This window comes from Mya arenaria, chromosome 6 (genome assembly GCF_026914265.1).
Source record: "Mya arenaria isolate MELC-2E11 chromosome 6, ASM2691426v1".
NCBI lineage: Eukaryota > Metazoa > Mollusca > Bivalvia > Myida > Myidae > Mya > Mya arenaria.
The window spans coordinates 62,274,210-62,297,539 of record NC_069127.1 but is presented as its reverse complement, the minus strand read 5'-3'; the positions used below and the strand labels follow the sequence as shown (position 1 = coordinate 62,297,539).

Sequence of the window (23,330 nt, the reverse complement as noted above, 5' to 3'; positions counted from 1 at the left end):
CCATTTTGAGTTAAAAGTAAACGGTTTCTAACTTATCTGAATGTGAAAATATATCACTTTATCAGTATGACCAGAAGCACATACTTTCGAGTTACTCTCGTGTACAATGCACAAAATACCCTTGACCAACAGTCACACCCAATGCTTTCTTTTTATAGATTTTATCGACATTTCATGATGTTTGAAGTATTTGTCACATTTCAATTTTAACATTAATTAAGTCACTGTGTATTCCAAATAAATTTAAACACGGCTTGCATAAACATATATCGTCATATACTCGACATTTAAGTCATGAGATAACGCGTTGTATTGTCTACATTCAAATTTTTTTTTTATAAGACACAACTTTTATGCTAATCTGGAAAATGTACACTCTTACTTACACTAATATAAAGGTGAACACATATCCATGAGTTTTTTACAGCGACTAAAAACTACATGATATGGGTAAAGGGTCTGGCATTAAAAGACAGCACGTTTACGATGTAACCATATAAACACAGTACAGCAAAATTGCTTATGATTGTTGGGATCACATTTTATTTGACCTGTTTTTAACAACAAAACTATTTTATGCAATTGCTCAGTTTAAGTTCCAACGGCAGGACATTCTCAGACGGGACACTAGTGCTGTCTCTTCATCGCTCAGTTCAGGGTTCAAGCGGTTAACTGTTGGATGTTTACAAACATTAGATTTGAGTATACTTAAATTTGGACTTTCTTTGGACATTAAACAGTAGAGAACTATTTTGCGACATTTTATGTGTTACAAATTTAGTAGAAGAGTAACTGACAGGGAATCTCATTTAAAGATGCACTCTCACTCCCACATAAGAAGTACCACCATTTACCGAAACTGAGAAAAATAATGGTTGTTATGAAAGATACCGAGTTAGATATGGAAGAAAGATGCGTAAAACACAGAATTTCCTTATTATGAGACAATAATTGATTACTGTCGGACCCACCAGTCATTCATGTTCAGTGCCTTCTAAGCTACTAAATACATGTTTAAAATCCTATTATCAGCAATAAATAGTTTCCATAAATGGATAATAAAGCAAGAATAAAAAGTTTATCACTCAAAAGGTATGTTTGTCATACATATGTATGGGTTTACTTTTCATACGATTGTCACCATAATATGATTCAAAACTATTTACGTACATATATTTTTCAGTAATATACCATTTCGCAGTTCTTTTTACCGTTAATAGAAACACACATACAATTACATTATAACAGTCAGTCATAATAATGTTTTGTCCTAATTCAAAGCTATTGACGTACATATAATTTATGCAGTTCTTTTCGCCGATAAATGAAACACATATATGATTACATGAAAACAGTCAGTCAACTAATCATTCACTATAAAGTTAATGCCGCTCAACTGCCTGGTAATAGTATTAACGCATCATTACGCGATGAACAGTTTTTCGTTTGCTAAACCGTTCTTTTTATAAAGAAATAAACATATATTAACTGAGCCTGTAACATAATAAAAAAGGTATAAGATCAAAAAATAAATAACCTAAACCACTTGTTTTTTTAATGAATTCCGCAAAATTTGTTGACAACGGAAAAAAAGTGTTATTTAATGACTAGTACGGTAAGACCAAACATTTTGGAATGGTTACGGGCAGCATGCAGTCTTTACGCATTCCATATAGGAAATTGTTACCTTTGATTTATGTTTCTGTAGATACAGACTGGTCAATTAGTAGCGATTAAAGATTTTAGATACAGCTTTTGTATAAAAGGCCATATATTTTGTAGGCAACCTTATAAGTTTTCATGATAAAATGATATGTGCAGTGAAAAACATTTAAATCTGTGATGGCACAATACTAAAATATGTCAAATAACTGTTATGAATCACTATAGGTCCATGACTAAGATATATGTGCTGTATTTGGCTTGTAATGGTTCACTCTGAGCTTATTAGTTTTATCTGAGAGTTAGCATATGAACCTAGAATTGCCATTCGTTGTTCTCACGTAGTTGCGTCAGGGCCGCTACCCTGGATAGTTAGGGTGGCGCAATTGTTCAATAAAACATTTTAAGATAAAACTATTATGATAAGCACTTTTGACATTTGTGTCTATAAACTTTTAAATAAAGTAACAAATGCAACGAAAAGTACAGGTCTTTCTTATATTTTGTAAAGTATTGCATTCACATCAACCTTTGGGCGACACAATAACACGGAATTTACGCATATTTCGAAACTATTTTTTTGAGGGAATTTTGAAATCTTTTAAGTTGAACACAATTAAATTTTCTGTTAAAAACAGTTTTGTTTTTCACATTTATGAACTCTTATCTTAAACATATAACTATGACAAGAAAATTATTAATAAAAATATAAATGTATCCCAAAGGTTGTTTTCAAAATATACACACTTTTTTGAAATTCATGATTTTTCCTAAAATGGTATTCCTGCTGATTAATGCTTAATGACTGAACCTTTTTAAAGCGTTCAAAATCGTTTGCAAAATTGTTTTATTATTTTAAAAAATAAATTAATAGAAAAAAACACAATTACTTTTGGGCGACACAACATATATCCTATGGGCGACACGAGTCTCCCAAAGGTTGCATCAAAGTTACCCAAAGGTTGGATTGGTCTAAATATATATATATATATATATATATATATATATATATATATATATATATATATATATATATATATATATGAAGGCAAAACTATAGCACTTAATCACATGGTGTAACAGAAACAAAAAACATCTCTACACAATAGACAGTTCAATGCTCGTCTGTTCTTTTACAGTCCAAAAGGTGGCATAACATTTCAATTATTGACACTAGAGTTGTTAGCCTTGCATGTTGACTCTGTTAACATGTATTCTAAGTTTGACTTCAATATCTTGAATTATTCTTTTTAATTATTGTCAGGGTTGGTTTAAACATATTTATTTTATGAAAATATACAAGTGACAACATATATTATATTCTAAATATTCAAGAATTTTATTGAAAGCTAAAAGCTTATAAAGATAATTTTTTCTTTAGACAGTAGTTTAAAATACTAATGTGATTGTCTTTTAAGGATAAGTGCATTTATATAGAATACATCATAAATGTATATATCACAATGGAACTTAACAAATGTTAGATATGGTAATGAAATAAAACATATATGCAGATCCATGAACTTTATAATGTATTGAATAATCATTGAGTGGTAAAAAAAAATGTAATAATTGTTTCAGTGTCTTTCAGTAAACAGATTTTGACTCACATGTTAATCAGCAACTTAAATTGAATTCAGCAAAATCTTTATTGATTCAATATAGGAGTATACAGAAGAAAATATTTTGGAATTAGTACAATCTCGGTGTGTGAATACCACGTGATAAATTGCATCATATGTGCTACGTCAAAAGGCAACATTTTGCTTAAAATGAAGACAAAAATCAAAGAGAACTTTTCTTTTACTACACCATTTTAAACAAAACAAATGGCAGTCCATGCTGCTTAAAGAGCCCCGCCTTCTTTGTATTACCGAAGTTTGATATGGTGATTATGTTTATCAAACACATTGACAAACCTGTTACCAAAATAATGTTTTGAAAGTGCTCCATCAGACGGCTGTACTGTGAAAAGGTTTGTCCAAGTCTTTTAAGAAACTAAACTCTTAATCAAACTCTTTTAAAAGACCAAAGGTGTAAGCGGTGTAGACTAATTTTCATTTAAAATGGCGAAGAAATAGTGAGGTTATCTTTGTTTAAAGTCTTCATTTGAAGCAAATTATTGCCTTCTGACATAGCATTAATGATGCAATTTATCACTTGGTATACACACACTGAATCTGATGGTCAGGGTTGACAATTTTTAACAACATCGCTGGCAATGTCAATCAGGCTGTGACAAAACATCAACTTTTTGTCTTCAAAAAGAAAATGACGAGCTAAGATTAGAAAATTTCAAAATTCAAAACTCATTACTTGCTCATTCAAAAGCTGTTAATACCAATTCTATGTTAAGCAAGACAAATTAACTCTGTGTTACTAAAAAGAATAAAAAAAATATTTAACTTGAAAAAAAATATTGCTTAGGTCATACATGCCATATTTTCTGGAGACCATTCAGGGGGATTTGTTCACAAGTCTGAAAATTCAGGGGGATTTTGGTAGTATTCAGGGGGAATTTTTAGCAGGTCTAATTCGACAAATTTCAAAGTATTTTAAGATGCAAGTACGAAAAAAACAAATTGCCATTAAATTTTGAAAGACTCCCGAGGGGATTATGTCCAGAATTTAAGGGGATCTGGGTCACATACCAGAGAATTTTCATCATCGCTATGTAGCATTACGGGCATGACACACGTGCCAATTTACAATGTACCTCGTCCACCCCTTTTTCCAGCCCTTCATCTATATTTTTATGAGACACAGCCATATTGCATAATAAAAGCACTCACTTGCAAAATAGAATACTTCACAGAAAAATATGTTTCAGAGACAATTTAATGGGCTTACCTTCCTCTAAAATTGGATACAAAATCTGCTCATTATGATCATAAATGATGACTTTCAGACTAATAGAGAGAATGGAATGATTTATCAATATTTTTCATTTCAATTCCCAAATAGTCAGATTTGTTTGCTTCTGATAAAAAGCAAATGCATAATTTATTGTTTAAGTTCATAAACATATCATCTTTGGCATTCATCAAAAAATAAAAACATCACCACCATAATATTAAAATAAATAAAAGTCATTTCATCCGAATTGTCTACTTTCAGTTTCTCTTCTGGAAGTTCTGTTGTTTTCTGATATTTGCGATGAAGGTCATGTCATGTATGTAAACATATTAGTGGGGCATAACAAAGAACAGCATTGTCTATTAGTTATTTCAATCCTTTTCTTTACTAAATACTGTACTGTCACCTTTAAATTATAAATCCTTTTGATGACAATGACACATGTATTTGAAGAACACTTTAATTTGTTACATCCTCTCTGATTGGATAAAACCTATAGTTTTAACCAATGAAAATCGACCTTTTATCTGACCAGTCTAATTGACATTTCTTACGCAAATTCTGTCAGTTTCAATCAAAACAATGCATGAAATGTGCCCTGCTGATTTATTAAGTGTCACCCAATAGGTGTTGTTAAAACACACCATCAGTTGATAATCCAATTAAGACAGGAAGGGCATTATAACTGTAAACAGGCATATATAATTAAACCCTGTGATAATTTTGCGTAATTTTAAACACACTTTTTTTAATTCCGGGGGATTTTCATCCCCCTCCAGGAGACCGGGGGATGGGTCGAAATTCCGGGGATATGGCATGTATGTTAGGTTATCATTCGGTATGCCCCTTTGGAAAACCCAATTAAACATCTCTTGAATTTGTACTTAATTAATACAATCATCCACAAATTCATGTATATGGCAAAAACTCTTGCTCCACAGAAAGATCCAATGTTCATCAATTGAAAAGTAGCACTTATATAATCCTCTCACAACTATTATTATCATTGAGCAATGTCATACATCCTATAATGGGCCTCCTTTAATTGTTTCAAGCTAGTCTGTTTTGTAAGTTGGTAAAAGGGGCATAACTCTAGAAATATTTTAGCCAAATTCATGGGACTTGCTAGCAGTGAGTTTATCATTATAGTTTACATATAATACAATCATTAACATGTGTTAACTTTTATTTGGTACAATTGCACATATACGGTTAACATATTTTAATTGTTTTAGTTACAGCACTATTTTAAGTTCCTTGCACTCTTCCACCGCCAATGCCATCAAGGCTATGACACTGCTTCAACTTTTTCCTTTGGAAAAGCAGAAAAGCCAAACATCCAGATTTACAAAGTCCGGCAATAATTTCTCGAAATTTCTCAAGCGTTACTCACTTACTCTAATTTCATTTACCAATATTGCTTAATATATAATTTATGAAACAGCAAGTAGTTTATCGTATTTCTCTAAAATATTATTTCCTTTAAAAGCCTCAAAATTAAGTGATAATATTTCACAATTTATACCAAACCAAAAATAGTGTGCTGAGGTTGATCCTGTTATAAGGGACTTGAGAGTTTTCGAGAAATTAAGGCCAGGCAATTAGGAGAACATTCAACCCCCTGAACCCAGTAATAAATAATAAGACGTAACAATAAAAGTCCATCATATCTCAAAACAAACAAGGACTGAAAATCCAATTCATATACAAGTAGTATATATTCCATCACCTCTCTATTATCTCTAAGTTGATTATCTGGGACTAATAAAACTGTTCCAGGAATGGACCAGGCCAAGCCTTTTGAAGATGCTATATACATATTCTGCCTCCACAAAACAGTGAAAACACCATTGAGTCTAAAGGTATAGATTGTGCCTAGGGTGAAGATAGAAGGAAGACTGGACACACTTATGCTTTAACACATTCCATCAGTATGTATTCAATAAGCCATCAAACATCTAACAATCCTTGGTAAAAAGGTGTTCAATCAAGACAATTAGTCTGACTGATTGTATCTCTACAAATGGAGCTCATTTATATTAATCACCTTTTACAAGAAATCATTTTATTATGATTAATGAATTCATCAATTAAAACTAACATTCGACTGGTTACAGGCATATTTCGATAATATCTGCATGTGAAGAATACCTTCTGAGTAAACAACATCTTAGAAATTATGTAACCATCAATCGCAAATGTCTGCACATCGTTAATTTGGTGGACATTTGTGGCAAGGCAAATCCTCAGAAGATATTGAGCTGACACAGAGGTAGTTATGACCTTTGACCTCGTAAGTGCAACTATGAACCAAAATGGTTGCAACATGTACCTGCTCTGCATGTTGTCTCAATATGGTGAAAATTGGACAAGAAAAAGTCATATTATAATCATATGACCTTTGACCTCTAAGTGTGACCTTGAACCAAAATGGTTGCAACATGTACCTGCTCTGCATATTGTCTCAATATGGTGAAAATTGGATAAGAAAAAGAGTCATATTATAATCATATGACCTTTGATCATGTAAGTGTGACCTTGAACCAAAATGGTTGCAACATGTACCTGCTCTGCATGTTGTCTCAATATGATGAAAATTGGACAAGAAAAAGAGTCATATTATAATCATATGACCTTTGACCTCTAAGTGTGAACTTGACCTTGAACCAAGCTGCAAATCCTCTCAATATGGTTAATATTTGTGGCAAGTTTTCAAAATCCTTCAAGAAGCAGTTCAATAATTATTGAGCTGACATGAATTGTAGTCATATGACAGAGTCTCAATAATGGTTAACATTTGTGGTGAGCTATATTAAAATCCTTCAAGCAATTAAAGAATTATGGAGCGGACAACATTTGTGACTGACAGACAACTCCTGCAAAAACAGTATGTCTTCTGATATATTGGGGGAGACATTATAATATTTAATAGTCTCCTGTTTCATCAATCAGCAGTAAACATTCAACAATCTTCAGCCTAATGCATCCAATCAGGATCATGATGATTGAAGCCTTCCCGTTTCCATAGTGGTGTAGCAGCAGTGGTTACAACCCGTTCCACTGTGATCCTTTCCTCAACGCTGTCAGCAGCCTTGTAGTGGATCAACAGGTCCTGAATTGCCTGCTCCTCAATCTGGAACACACAGGAATGTAGGAATGCTCATTTATTATAATTTTCTGCAAATGATTTGATATTTGGAAATTGTTCACATTTGAACATATAATACACAAGATTACTGGAAAGTCATTTCTGTTTGTGCATTTGAACCTATAATACACAAGATTACTGGAAAGTCATTCCTGTTTGTGCATTTGAACATATAATACACAAGATTACTGGAAAGTCATTCCTGTTTGTGCATAGAATACACAGGAATACTGCAATGCGGTTTATATTTTGTACATATGCTGTGTTATACACAGGGAAGTGACTTCTGAAATATGTTTGTATTTCAGTCATATTATAAACAGGAATCCTGAGGTACCATTTACATTTTGTACATGAAATACACAGGGAAACTTGGGATACCATTTATATATCATAATAAAAATCGTTACCCAGGAAAGCTTGGACATAACTGTATTTTAAGGTTTATGAAATTGAAATTCCCAGGAATAACTGGAAATCATTTATGTATATTTCCAACACAAATGAAACCAGCAGGAATACTATAAAGTAATTCATGCATGAGCTTCATTAACGCAGAGAAACTTGGTCATTATAGTCTAAATTAATTTTGAATGAAATACAAAGAAAACATGCAATAAAACATCTTATTATGCTGAAAAAAACAACACACATCCAACCTATAAAGAAAAACAGGACAATAATTGGCAGACAATAATTGGCATAACACTTTAACAGACTTAAGTCTGGTGGACTTATGTATCAGGTCATGCTTTCCAATATTCTTTATCATTTACCTTAGACAATACTTATGTGAAAAACTACAGAAACAAGCTCAGTAGCCAAAAGTTTAAACATAAACCCCGACAAGCCTCAATAATTCCATTCAGGGCATCAATTGCTCAATTAATTTTATTTTCCAATCAAATATTCAGATTTTACTTCTAAGGTTAAGACCAATCTAAGGAGTTTATTGGAAACGATCAGAGCTGAAGGTCTTCCCACCTGAATCAAAGCAAGTGGTTTATTAGATGCCCTCGTGAGCGTGTCCACTTTCAATTGCTCGTCTTTCACAATGTCGTAGAAACTACAAATTGGATTTGTTGGACTCTGGATGATCTCCCCTGACCAGGGTATTTCTGGAGGCTCGGGGCTTGTAGGCCCAGCCGTGGACCATGCCTGCGGACTAGTTACGCCTTTTGTAGGGTTTATTTTTAGCGTTGGGCTGCCAGCAGTGACTTGATTCCGGTTGCTACCCTGCAGACCCCAACTAAAAGGCAAAATATAGTCTTTACACGCATGGTAAACAATTTGGGTACTTCTATTAGGCTCAAAATTATGTTTAAACAGAGCTCACCTCCATTATCATCGTATGTTATTTATGCCAGAGATTATTTAAAACTGATTTTGATATAGTCTAACGTATGGATCGCAGATTTGGGGATATAAATATATTGATACCATAGAGACGGTTCAAAATAAATTCTGCAAGAGACATTTGTATGTTAAAAGAACTACAAATACATGTATAACTCTGGGCGAATGTGGACGTCTTCCTCTGTGTGTTACTTATTTTGTTAACATGCATTAAATACTGGTGTAAGTTATTAACTATGTCTAATCATAGATATCCTAAACACTGCTACACAATGTTAAAATCGTTAGATGACGCCGGGCGAAATTGTTGGGCATCCAATATTAAATCTTTGTTATTCACGTACGGTTTTGGATATATTTGGATTGCTCAAGATGTAGGAAATATAGATCTATTTATATATACTTTTAGACAACGGTTGATTGACTGTTTCGTCCAAAACTGGCATAACGACATTAGTGAGTCCTCAAGGTGTCATCATTATAAACATTACAAAACATTATTAAATACAGAAAGGTACCTACATCTGGAAATTCCATTAAAATATAAGATTGCGTTTGCTAGGTTTCGCTGCTCCAACCATAAGCTGAATATTGAACTTGGAAGATATATAAATACTCCGCAAGATGAGAGACTTTGTATATATTGTCTGAATCAACATTTGACAGTTATTGATTGTGAATATCATTCATTCTTTCAATGTCCTAAATTCGATATTATTCGTAGACAATATCTTTTTAACTGGTATTCATCTGGTAATAGTTTAAATGATTTCTACTCTTTAATGTCTACTGAAAATGATAATACAATATTGAAGTTAACAATCTATGTATACCATCTGTTAGATATGATAAATGTGTAAATCGTATGTTGCAACTACTATACTATTTTTGTTTTTTTGTACATTTTGTGTATTTTGGGCCGGTGGCCTTTATTTACTTGAATAAAATGAATTGAATTGAATTGAAATTGAATTGATGATGTTATTATGAAACTTTTTGAGTAATGGCTAATGTTTAACGTAATGCATACCAATGACGCCATCAACAACAGCAAGGCTATGACAATGCCTTCACTTTATTTCTTCCAAAAACAGACAAGCATATTAACAACTTGTCAACATTATATAATTCAGGAGAATGGTTTAACTAAAACACCATAAAACCGCCTACCTTAATGACGCGGTGCTACTTGAGATGGGGCTACCTTTGACCGCTGGTTTGGGTGTTTTAACGCTTATCGCAAGGGCGTCTTTATGTTGACTTCCTGAGATAGCCTTGTCTTGTTCAATAACACTACGGAATGAACGAACTTCTTGTGTGGAGGAACCCCTATTACAATATAAACAACAAACAGTGTGCATGTATTTAGGGAGACAAACTTCTTGTGTGGCGGAACCCCTATGACAATATAAACAAGGATCAGTGTGCATGTATATAGGGAGACAAACCTTTTGTGTAGTATTTAAAGATGTATTTGAGCCTATCTGGACAGATAACCTTCCCATGAAGTTTGGAAATATTGATCGCAAACATTTTTAAAGAGCTAGGTATAAACATTCTATGTTACTGCAAGATGACAAATCATGTCTGTTGTACTTTTAAATGAGATTGTTGGGTATTTTTGAACATGTTTGTTTGTGAAAACTTGACATATTACATTGAGATAATTTTTTGCCAGGATTCAATTTAATTAAAACCTTAAATAGAAACAAGATGCCTATGCAGTAGCAATGCAGCAATAAAGCTGGATTGTTTAATTTATGATGTTACTATTCAAACCGTAGATATGAGTTATTGACCTAGTTTTTTTAAACAGACACACATTTACACTTATCAGAGGAATTGTTCATACAAAAAAAAACCAATCAAATTTCATGAAGATCAACAGAAAAAAGGAATATTTTATAAGTTCATTAGCGTTTTAAAGACAAGTATCCGAGACCTTATTTTTGACCCCAGATGATACACCAAGGAAGCAAAACATAAAGATCATCAAAAAACATTCATTGATTGTGGTGCTGACAGGTCAATGATGAGTGTGCCAGTGTGAAAGCATGGGTGTGTGCGTGTGTGCATGCATGTGTCAAGACAACATGTAGAGGCCCTAGAATTCTTTAGTTACTGATGTGAAACAGAATTTCAGACCACAAAATTAATATGGTTCATCTGCTGGAAAAAAATGGCCTGAAATGTGCCAAACCAAGTATTTTTGGTCTGAAGTTTCTGTTTCAAATCAAAACAAGTATGCCATCAAGTGAAAGCCAATGCTCGATATAGTTTGTTTTAGTTGAAAAAGTGGCATAATGCAGCCATTATTTAGGACATAGTTATTGGCTGTGCGTAATAGTTATTGGCTGTGCGTTATAGTTATTGGCTGTGCGTTATAGTTATTGGCTGTGCTTTATAGTTTTATAGTTATTAGCTGTGCGTTGTAGTTATTGGCTATGGGTTATAGTTTTATAGTTATTGGCTGTGCCTTATAGTTATTGGCTGTGCGTTATAGTTATTGGCTGTGCCTTATAGTTATTGGCTGTGCGTTATAGTTATTGGCTGTGCGTTATAGTTTTATAGTTATTGGCTGTGCGTTATAGTTTTATAGTTATTGGCTGTGCGTTATAGTTATTGGCTGTGCTTTATAGTTTTATAGTTATTGGCTGTGCGTTATAGTTATTGGCTGTGCTTTATAGTTTTATAGTTATTGGCTGTGTGTTATAGTTATTGGCTGTGCGTCATAGTTATTGGCTGTGCGTTATGGCTCTGGCAACATGTGTTAGTGTTAAATAATAATAATTTGGATTTTCTTTTATATGGCCTTAGAAGTATTTGTACTTAAATGCAACGAGCTGTGACACCAAGGCTATTACAATACATCAGTGTTTTTACTTCTAAATACAGATGAACATAGGAGCTAATTACTTCATCATAGTTAATTAACTTCCACTCATTTTTCATTAAAAAAAATCCAACAATATCCAAAACTCATGGTCACACACTAGGTGACAGCTATTTACAAAATATTTGCAATAATACACTGTATAACTCTCACCAAGGACAAAACTTTTGTAAAGGTTGACCTCCTTCATTTGATGACCTTTGACCTTCATGAATGACCTCTTCCTGACCTTGACATTTCTGTTTATTCTGTTGCTGTTTCTTTACATCCCGCCAGGAAAATTTGGCTTTCATTTCACTGGAATAAAAGGAATATAACATATGAGCACTTGAGCAAATAACTTTAATAATATCCTCTGTTCCTGAAGGTAAGGCAAGTTAAAGTTCTGAAAATCCAGCCTTCATCAAAAGGAAAAATATTAAATTTAATAATTTTTCTGAACAAAAAATTAACAAGCGATTGTTTTTTTGAAAAAAGCGCTTGTCTCCCCTATTGTGTGGTCGTAGCTGAGAAAAAATAAATGATGGACATGAAATTTGTAATTTTGGACTGAACACGAACCAACAGTGAAGTTTGGTTTATTCACCCGTATTAAATAGTGAAGTGTTGTTGATTGATCTCGGAAAATGTAAACAAAGTTTGCATTGTATGAAGTTCCTGGGCGCAAGCTTTATTCATTTATTGATCTGAAACCATTTTTTAGCTCAAGGTCACTGTGACATTGACCTTTGACTTACTGATCACAAAATCAAGAGGGATCATCTACACGACCAACTTGCATACCAAGTATTAAGTTCTTTCTTGCAAGTGTTCTTTAGTTACTGAGCGATAACTGTTCTTCACTTCAAGGTCACGGTAACCTTGACCTTTGACCTTCTGATCTCAAAATCAATAGAGGTCATCTACTAGTCATGACTGACTAGCATAACAAGAATGAAGTTCCTGGGTGCAAGCATTCTTTATTTATTGAGCGGAAACAAATGTGACGAACAGAGTGACTGACTGACTAACAGACTGATCACAAAATCAATAGGGGTCATCTACTAGTCATGACCAACTTGTATACCAAGTATGAAATTCCTGGGTGTTGTTTAGTTACTGAGCCGAAACCTTTTCCTCACCTCAAGGTCACGGCGACCTTGACCTTTGACCTACTGATCTCAAAATCAATATGTGTCATCTACTAGTCATGACCAACTAGCATACCAAGTAAAACCAAAATACACAGACATGGATCAAATATATTTTTCAATAGATGAATTCCCTTATTAGGAAGAGCTGCCTTCATCTGATTTTGACGTCATTGGACACAAAACAGGGTCGTTAGTATAGCTCATGTATTATAAATCAAGCAAATTTATTCAAAGGGAGCAACAGATACCTGTTTTAAATTTTGTTTTATTTGTAACACGTGAACCCTTACAAACAGCTTATATTCAAAATGATAATAAGTGTATCTCTGGTAAGAAGAAAATTAAGTAATATGTTGCATCCCAATATATGAATATACTAGGACATGTCAACCAATAACTAAAATTGAGTCCACAAAATGCTCCGCTGTATTTTGCATGTTTAAATCAATACACTATTAAGTTAGCTACCTGTTGGTAGACTGCTTGGACAATTTCTTATTTGACCTAGCTTCCTCTTCCAGGATTATATCACGCAAGCTTCTACTTGTGCTTATTCCACCCTCAACACTGTAACTACTGCTGTTGTTGTTGCTGCTGCTGCTGCTATTGCTATTGTTATTTATTTTAAAGTCGTTAGTTTTGTTATTGTCTTTGCTGATGCCCAAGTTTTTACTGTTGCCACTTGATTTTGTATAGGCTGTATGGCTGGATTTGCTGTTACTACTGCTGCTGTTGTTGGTGATGGTATCACCGCATGCTTGTCCATCTTCACGTCTGCCAGAAGGTGATGTTCTGTTCACCTGCAATATAAAGGTATCAAAATTAGGTGTAAACAAGAGCTGTCAAAGTAAATGACAAATGCCCTAGTGGATCAATACAGTTTCAATGGATTGATGCAATCACTAATACATCTTCATTCAGGAAGACTCAAAAACTTTAAGTATATCCCAGCCCCCATCTTGGTTGACGTCAAGTGTGGAGGAGTGATGCCATAAAAGGCAGGGACACAGGTCTTGCATTTGAAATGCTTCTATATGTACCAAACACATGTGCTAATTAATTTTGCAATCTTTCCATGCCCAGACATGATCAATTATACTGTACATGCATATGCAAATCTGCAGCTTTCTATAATGATTAAACTCCAAGTTTGCCCATCTAATTTTGAGGTCGGGTCATGGGTCTTGCACGCAATTCATCACCTTTATGTACAAAACAAATACGTTATTTTAAAATCACTGTCTGCATGACAAAATCACAGCCTGGACACAACAACATTTATACACTGTATATGCATATAAGCAGCATTCCATAATGATAAACCTTTAAGAGTTTGACCTTTGAGGTAGGGACATGGGTGTTGCATGCCACACAGAGCAGATGTTCCATTTTATTGTAAAATGTGCATGACAAAGTTACAGCCCAATATGAAAAACTACATTGTATATGCATATATGTAGCATTCCATAATGATAAGCCTGTAAGTGTGGCCTTTACCTTTGAGGTACTGATGTTGTATTTATGTACATGTTTTGAGTAATTTTAAATTAAGCACAGACAAAACAAAAAGTACTGTATATGCATATAAGCAGCATTCTATAATGATAAACCTGTAAGTGTGACCTTGAACTTTGAGGTAGGATCATTGGTTTTGTACATGACACATTGCCTTTATCAATTGAACACATATGCAATTTTATTTAAAAATCACAATGTGCATGGCAAATTTACAACCCCAACACAACAAACTATACTGCATATGCTTATGTTACTGTTACCTTGACCTTTGAGGAGTGAACTTGGGTCTTGCATGCAACATGTTATTTTTATATGTACTGAACACATGTGCTAAGTAATTATAAAATCCCTCCCTCATGACAAAGTTAAATTAAAATGAACTGCAATTGAAACTAGAGATTGCTTTTTTTTTAAAAAGCACTTGTTTCCCCCATTGTGTGGTTGTAAATGAGAAATAATCAATGGTTGACATGAAATTTGTACTTTTGAACTGGAGACGAACAAACATAGGGGACATCAACTGATCATGACCAACCTGAATACCAAGTATGAGTTCCTGGGTCCAAGTATGAATTTCCTTGGTCCAAGCGTTCTTTAGTTATTGAGCAGAAAGAAGTGTGACATACAGACTGGTGACCAAGAAATTGTTTTTCACCTGAAGGGCACAGTGCCCTTGACCTACTGACCTCAAAATCAATAGGGTCATTTACTTTTGAAGACCAACTAGCAAACCAAGTATGAAGTTCCTAGGCCCAAGCTTTCTTAAGTTATTAAGCGGAAACCATTATTTTACCTAAAGAACACCTTGACCTTTGACCTACTGTGCTGAAAATTATTAGGGGTCTTTAATTATTGAGTGGAAACCATTTTTCAGTTTTAGGTCACTGCCAAAATATCGTATTGATTTCATTTTTTTCACTTCATATCAATAGGGGTCATCTACTGGTATTATGACCAACCTGCAAACAGAGTATGAGGTTCTTGGGTCTTAACATTCTCAAGCTTTTCCCCATTTATATTTTAAGAATGCATTAATCATGACATGTTTAAAAGTTGTAGAATGTTCTATTTATTCTGTAGAGTTTTAGACAATATACAAAACATGATACTCTTGTTCTGTGATCATACCTTTCAATAGTATGGATCTGCGTATAGGCAAACATAAGGTATTGAAGTATCAAATTCCATTACTAGCAACTAAGCCTGTATTTAAGTGACTGGCATTGTAATTTTACCCTATTTTAGTAATGGAGGGGTCATGATTATGAACAGCCTGAGTGAAAGTTTACAATCAAGCCTAATTACTTTTGAAAATTCCCCAAAATTGGTCCAAATATCATAATTATATTATCTTAAATGTCCTATCGCATGTCATGCCCCCACACAGAAAACACAGCTGGAGGGGCAATTAACTAATACCGCACATTCCATAAAACCAGTCCAATTAAATGTTGAAAAGGTCCAAAATTGACCTAACTTATTCTTAAACATAAAAGTGCATGTATCAGTGAATGTTAACCTTTATGGTCGTGAGACTGAAGTCAAGTCTGAATGTCTTATTACTTTTATGTTTAGTCTGTCTTTGTGACTTGTGTGTTTCTGACTTGAGTGTCTTTGACTTGTGTCTCTGACATGTGTGTCTCTGACTTGAGTGTGCCTGGCATGTGTGTGCCTGGCTTGTGTGTCTCAGACTTGTGTATCTCAGACTTGTGTATCTCTGACTTGTGTGTCTTCAACTTGTGTGTCTCCGACTTGTGTGTCTACGCCTTGTGTGTATCTGACTTGTGTGTCTCTGACTCGTGTTGTATCTCTGACTTGTGTTGTATCTCTGACTTGTGTATCTCTGACTTGTGTGTCTCTGGCTTGTGTTTCTCTGACTCATGTGTCTCTGACTCGTGTGTCTCTGACTCGTGTTGTATCTCTGCCTTGTGTGTCTCTGCCTTTTGTGTCTCTGACTTGTGTGTCTCTGGCTTGTGTGTCTTTGACTCTTGTGTCTTTGACTCTTGTTGTATCTCTGACTTGTGTATCTCTGACTTGTGTGTCTCTGACTTGTATATCTCTGACTTGTGTGTCTCTGACCCGTGTGTCTCTGACCCTAGTGTCTCTAACTCATGTTGTATCTCTGGCTTGTGTGTGTCTCTGACTTGTGTATCTCTGATTTGTGTGTATCTCTGACTCGTGTTGTATCTCTGACTTGTGTTGTATCTCTGACTTGTGTGTCTCTGACTTGTGTATCTCTGACTTGTGTGTCACTGTCTCGTGTGTCACTGACTCTTGTTGTATATCTGGCTTGTGTGTCTTCTAAGTCGAAAAAGGGGCATAATTTTGTCAAAATGCTTGATAGAGTTACCTCCTCCTGTGTACAGTTTGGGGGCATGATGGTGAACAAGTGTGTTAAGTTTCAAAGCCAGATGTAAATGGACTTGATGGAATCGGGAAAACCTTTTCAAGGCAGGGGATAAAAAAGTTGAAAAATTCCCCACACAGAGTAATTTATAAGCAAGACACAAATGGTAACTTCTTAAGCATTAATCACAAAAACATAACTATACAGACTTAGGCAACGTTGAAGTTTTTATAAACAGCTTTTTTACAGAGTAAGTAAAATCTTTTATTTCACATACTCGCAATGGTACCTCGTTTTCTTTTATATATTTCTTTTTAGTAACAGAAGAAATGAAATATGAGAAAGCTGGAATGACAATAAGAATAGTTCGATTATAGGTACCATTATTGAAACTTAATAAGAAAAAAAATCAATGTATGAAGACCAATCAATGACTTTGTTCTATGTACATAAAGCTTTATATTCAAGAGATCGATCTGATTGATTACTTGAACAACTTCACTGATCCCGATAAGACGCAAAGTTTGCTTTCGTAAAGTGTGTAGAAAATACTTTTTCATACTATTTATTTGAGATATAAATAGTTAGAAGATAGTATATATATTATTATTATTATTATTATTATTATTATTATCATTATCTTTATCATTATCGGTAGCAGTAGTAGTAGTAGCAGCATTAAGCAGTTTTTTCTCACCATTTTGAGCATCATTAGGGCCAGGCCGTTCTGATGGGAAATATGCGACATATGGAGTAAAATTAGGGTGATTTTTTAAAACACCAATCGTGAATTTCATTTTCATTTGGGGAAAAATGTTTTAGCTTTGGGAATGGCCCTGAATGGGCTGAGTGAGCTTAGTGAATGAGCCCTTCTTATTCATTTAAATATTAATTCAGGTCATCTGACTCTCATAGAATACTACCTCATTGGCTGACAAATTTTAAACACAAAATCTTATGCAGGGAGTGTGTATCGGATGAGTTGCAGAAGGGGGTGGGGGGGGGGGGGGGGCTTAAACACCAGTGAAAGTTTACCAGTGAAAGTTTAAATGATTAAACCTTGTACTAAATTACTTTTCTGCAATTTCATACGCTGAAAATGTAGGTTGTATTCTAATAATTGTTATAAAGGCATATCAACTCCCAATATTTTGATTTCAACCTTAAACCTTTGAATGTTTAACTCTTCAAACCAGGGCTTCTAAAAACCAGCAATTTGCCGGTCTGGACTGATTTTGACCAGGCCAGATGGATTTCAGTTTCAAAAAGTGTCAAAAAAAATCGGTCCAAAATTTTCTTATTTTTTTTTTAAATTTCGGTCCAAAACGACTAAGTCAGTAAAAATTGTAATACACAAACATTCTTGGGTCATTCACACATTCAAAATTACCCCCAATAAAAGTGTCCTAGTTACCATCAGACCAATGCGACCAGCAGCTTTTTCCGCTACGCTGAACACTCAATATCTGTTAATTAGCAGACCCTTGAAATCGGTCCAATCTCATGTAGTGGTAGGTCGCAGAAGACACAATAAAACAAATTATGTTTTAATTATGTGCTTGCAGCTATCCTGATTAGGTATTAAAATCGGTCCGTATTTTCACATAGCAATCTGCTATAAATTTGAATTGTAATAAAGTAGCATTGCTGGTTAGAAACGGTTTTAAGAAAAACACATTTGTCATTGTTAATCCGCGCAAGCATTAAAATCCTGAATTAATTAACCTAGTCCTATAGGATATGACCAGCGACACGCTTGATTATCTACAGAATCTGAAAGCTGAGTGCGCCGCTTACGTTATTTTAAAACACTGTAATTGTCGATATCAAAGTCCCCATTATAAATCAAGATTTATTAGATTTTTCAAGATTATCAGTTAAATGTTGACTGACAGTAGTAGCATTAAGCAATTAAATCATAGTACTGTTTCACTTTTTGTCGTCTGACAGCTTCCCGCCGACTGCAGTTAATTAATAATTACAATCGCAGCGTTTTGTTAAAAATGCAGCAGAACTCGATAAGAATCTCATTTAAAATTAAGTTTGTATCAATTACTATCTAATTCCGCTATGATGGTTTTAGAGCCCTCTTACAAATTGCCAGCCACATCGCGAAAATGTGTGACATTTCTATATAATCGGACTTTTGAACAGGTCATTTTTTATTTTATTTTTTTTTTGGGGGGGGGGGGGGGTGAGGAGTGCGGGTCCAGACCGACTTCGGTTCCAAACTTTTATAGGCACTGCTTCCGACAGTAAATCAAGCAATATGAGCAATAAGACAAACTAAATTTTTATATCAATTTCCACTCACGGAGCAAAGCAATCTTTCAAAATCTCTGGGATCAGGTATAATGGAGGAATTGAAAGTCCATTGGACAAAATCTTTTCTCCGATGGCGGTCTTACCAGGCCTCTCACCCCTCCCAACCACTGTTGGACAAAACATAGGTGTGTAAGTGATTTACTTTTATTCATCAAGTACTTACCTTCACTATTTTGTTGCCTTCCTTTAAAGGTTCAACAACATCGATCTGTTCAATTAAACTTTGGTCTTGTGATGTTAATTCAGCTTCCAAATGTCTTTCTGGCATAGTATCTACCATACTTCTGCCGGATTCAGACAAATTCCTCGGACCTCTGTCTCCATGTTTTTCCCCATCTTCGGCAGAGCTTTTAGTCCTATTTCTTCTTTTTTTGGACTTTGATTTTTTTGGCTCACTTGGGGCCCCATGTGGGGTGCTTTCAGTGTCAACACCAAGCTCATTGCCAAGCTTTTCCAAAAAATCCCTGTCTGGACCCTCATCAAAAGGAGTAATCATCCTTCTTGACATGTTTGGTATCTGTTTGAAAAAAAAAACGACATTGACATTATTCATTTTCTGTAACATACCTAGATACCTATAGGAAAAAATTGAAAAACAAAAGTGCCAAGACAACATTAAGGCTAAATTTTAATTGCAAATAAACTTTACAAAGCATACTCGCCAATCAGCTAATAAAACAACCATTATGATAATGACTTTTTTAACAAAATTTGTGCCGCCCCAAATCAAACTTTTTGGCATTTCAAAGAACCTAATTGATGGCTAGGATTTATTTGGCCAGTGAATGTTAAACCAAGCAAACTGTTCATGTATGGAGTTCCTTAATGAGTGTATGAGGCTGCCCCTTTGAAGTAATTGCTGTAAATGTTGATATGTAAATGGTGAGGGTTTTGGTCAATCACTGATAAGGTTAGTCCGCTTTCTGTATGTGTTCAGTTGATTGACAAACTATAGATTTTGCACTTGATTAGGAATTCACTTGGTGTATTTGGGCGGTGTAAACGCCATGACCATGAAAATGCTCCAAAAACATGAAATGCTAAGTTCATATGCAAACACTATCAAAATTCTGTGTCCGTACCACAGTATTTTGCAGTATACATAAAAAATACTGTGTCCATATCACAATATAATGCAGTATACAACAATATGTAGAGGCTGAGTCTCACGATATATTACACAATGCCTCAACCGTCTTAAGATGTATTGCAATATATCGCTCACTTATTTGTTTCGATTTGAATTGTTGTTTTGTTCTTCCAGAAAAAAACATATTACCCCTGGGGGAAAGGTAATTATTTAAATAGTATATAGGTGGGTGTCTTTTTTCACTAATTTGGACCCCACAAAGGTAAATTCGCTTCTGCCAGGAGATAGTAAAAGAAATTAAAAGTGCCTTTCCCCCAGGGAAGTCTCTTTTAAAGACAATTATTTTACCAATGATCATGAACAACTTTAATTTTATAAAATCAAGTTTAAGGAATGAAAATATACTGCTTACTTTACATTTCTATGCTCAAGATATTTGAACATTAGGGGACCAAAGTTTTATTCATTGAAACATACAAGTATTGGGTACAGTAACCTTAGCTGAAATCTATAATTGCTGATTGACTAGCGGAGAGAATTATGTAAATATGATATATTTTTCGAGTTATGCGGCACTGATCAAAAGAGATTTGTGCGTAGGATTGAATTACGACTTTGGTCATTAGAATAAATTCTACCTGACTAAAGAAGTCCATGAATTAACTCAATAAAGGAAATTGATTTCAAGATTTATATTTAATTAAAAAAAAAACACCTTGCATAAATCATTTTTTTTATTCTAACCAATGCAAAACATTTTAACTGTTTTTTACATTTATAATAAGTTCTGCAAAAATATGTTTCAAAACCATAACGAAGCTGCCTAGGTGTTTGTTAATATGATAAGATAGAAAGAAACAAGATTGCAATAACTCTGGTGTTATCATCGACGCATTGGCAAAAAAATGAGAGTCATGTGACAAGAATCCTTTTTTTTTACCTCAAACTATACAATATCTGAGTGTAGGGTGTTATAGGAATCCTCACGCTGGGAATCAGTCCCTATTCAACTTCTTTTGTTTAGAAAATTGTCTCAATAAGTGAATGTATGCAGATAGCAATTCATATTGCAAATAGACGTAACATTTTTAAATCTTGTCGAAGTGTATATACCCATAACTTGTAACTCTTGAATACTTATTTTGATATATTTTGAAATTTGTGCCACCTTATAACATAAATCTTAGTGAAATGCAAAACTTAGTGTATAAGGGACCTACCAGTTATATGATGCATATATCTTTTTAATAATTTTAAATTAAGTTAACAAATTAACAATATCAATTGACTTACTGCTTGTCTGTAATACTGTGTTAAATCAGCTATCACTTCATCGCTTAAAACATCTAAATACCTGGAAAACAAAGAGAATATTTTACAAATAAACATATCTAATACTATAGTATTTAACAATTATTTACAGACAATGTATTGTTATTAATGTGTGTATCAAAATTATACTGCAATATTTGAACCAATTTTCATTTAAATGTCTTGAAAGTTTTTATGTATTATGGGTTTTATGGTCAAGGTTAAAGTTTTTGCACAAAAACAAAACCTCAGATACAAACTATAATTCCTAGGCTATGACTTACAAAACAGACTGAACTAAAATGAAATGAACCAAAATCATGCTTAGAGTCTAACCCTCCTTCAAAAAGAGTAGCTTGATTCAGGGCATGTAAATTTCAAGATAATCGGCATTAAATGCACAAGATCCAAAAGAAGCTTCATTTAAACTGAGGAAGATCAACTGTTGGCATGTAGCTTGAAGCTGATCAACATAAAATGTACTAGAGTCTAACCTTCCTTCCGATAGTGATGCTTTATTGAGTTGGATATATTGTTAACATAAATGCTTGAAGGCCTAGTTTAAGTCTTCTATAAGTGACCCCCCCCCCAAAAAAAAACGATAAAAGAAAAGGTGTATTTGTACACATGTCAACATCTGTTATTTTATCTTAATCTTATTGCCTAATTGGCTTATCAGATCTCAAATCTGAGTATCCTGCTGTGCAGTTTTCCATAATTTATTTCAAAATGGACCTTTAATGGCCCTGAGTAAAAAAACGAATACACAGGAACTTGGCCCCTACTGTGGAAACAGTGCAATTAGCAGGAGATGCACAGCAGGGGATTATCTTGGTAAACATTCCTTAAACTAGGCCTTTTAAGCTGACTGGCATTAAATATACTAGAGTAACCTTCCTTCTAAAAGTGACGCTAAATTGATGGAGAAGAACTGTTGGCATGTAGCTTTAAACTGACCGGCATTAAGTTTACTAGAGTCTAACCTTCCATCCAACAGTGATGCTAAAGTGAGGGAGAAGAACTGTTGGCAGGTGGCTTTATGCTGACTGGCATCAAATATACTAGAGTCTAACCTTCCGTCCAAAAGGGACGCTAAATTGAGGGAGATGAACTGTTGGCATGTAGCTTTAAGCTGACCGGCATTAAGTTTACTTGAGTCTAACCTTCCTTCCAAAAGTGACGCTAAATTGAGGGAGATAAACTGTTGGCATGTAGCTTTAAGCTGACCGGCATTAAGTTTACTAGAGTCTAACCTTCCTTCCAAAAGTGACGCTAAATTGAGGGAGATGAACTGCTGACATGTAGCTTTAAGCTCACCGGCATTGTATGTACTTGAAAATTCTAGTAACTCTCCCACATTCTTCATACTCACTGAAAGTAGAATAGCAATTAATACAGCACCTTTCAAAAGTCGTTTGTGAAACATCTTATGTGAAATAGATTCTCTAAACATTTCATAAAAATAAGATTTGTTTTTTTCAAGGTGCATACAGTATCTGGGAATAAATATGGGAAAGGATTTTCTTGAAAGGGGGACTCTCACAAATTTCATGTTGGTTTCAATTTTTCTCAGAATGTGTTTAAATTGCGAAAAATTATTATTGTTATGAGCAGGCACATCAAACTGCATTGATTAAGTTTGTACTTATATTCACAAACATTTTCAGCAGTAGATTTTTTATAACAAATTT

The 23,330-nt window shown here is 34.2% G+C and overlaps 1 protein-coding gene across 1 annotated transcript in view; it reads right to left on the bottom strand.

Annotated features, from left to right (window-relative positions):
* Positions 1 to 5,686: 5,686 nt before the first annotated feature.
* LOC128237260 (inhibitor of Bruton tyrosine kinase-like) overlaps positions 5,687 to 23,330 on the bottom strand; it is a 58,251-nt gene continuing 40,607 nt past the window's right edge. The window contains exons 18-25 of the mRNA XM_052952622.1: positions 22,893 to 23,010; positions 21,622 to 21,682; positions 19,402 to 19,755; positions 13,517 to 13,848; positions 12,069 to 12,212; positions 10,193 to 10,351; positions 8,651 to 8,915; positions 5,687 to 7,651 (exon numbers count right to left, since the gene is read on the bottom strand). Of these exons, the coding sequence (XP_052808582.1) occupies positions 7,496 to 7,651; positions 8,651 to 8,915; positions 10,193 to 10,351; positions 12,069 to 12,212; positions 13,517 to 13,848; positions 19,402 to 19,755; positions 21,622 to 21,682; positions 22,893 to 23,010 (1,589 nt within the window). The 3' untranslated portion in view covers positions 5,687 to 7,495. The remainder of the gene's footprint in view (positions 7,652 to 8,650; positions 8,916 to 10,192; positions 10,352 to 12,068; positions 12,213 to 13,516; positions 13,849 to 19,401; positions 19,756 to 21,621; positions 21,683 to 22,892; positions 23,011 to 23,330) is intronic.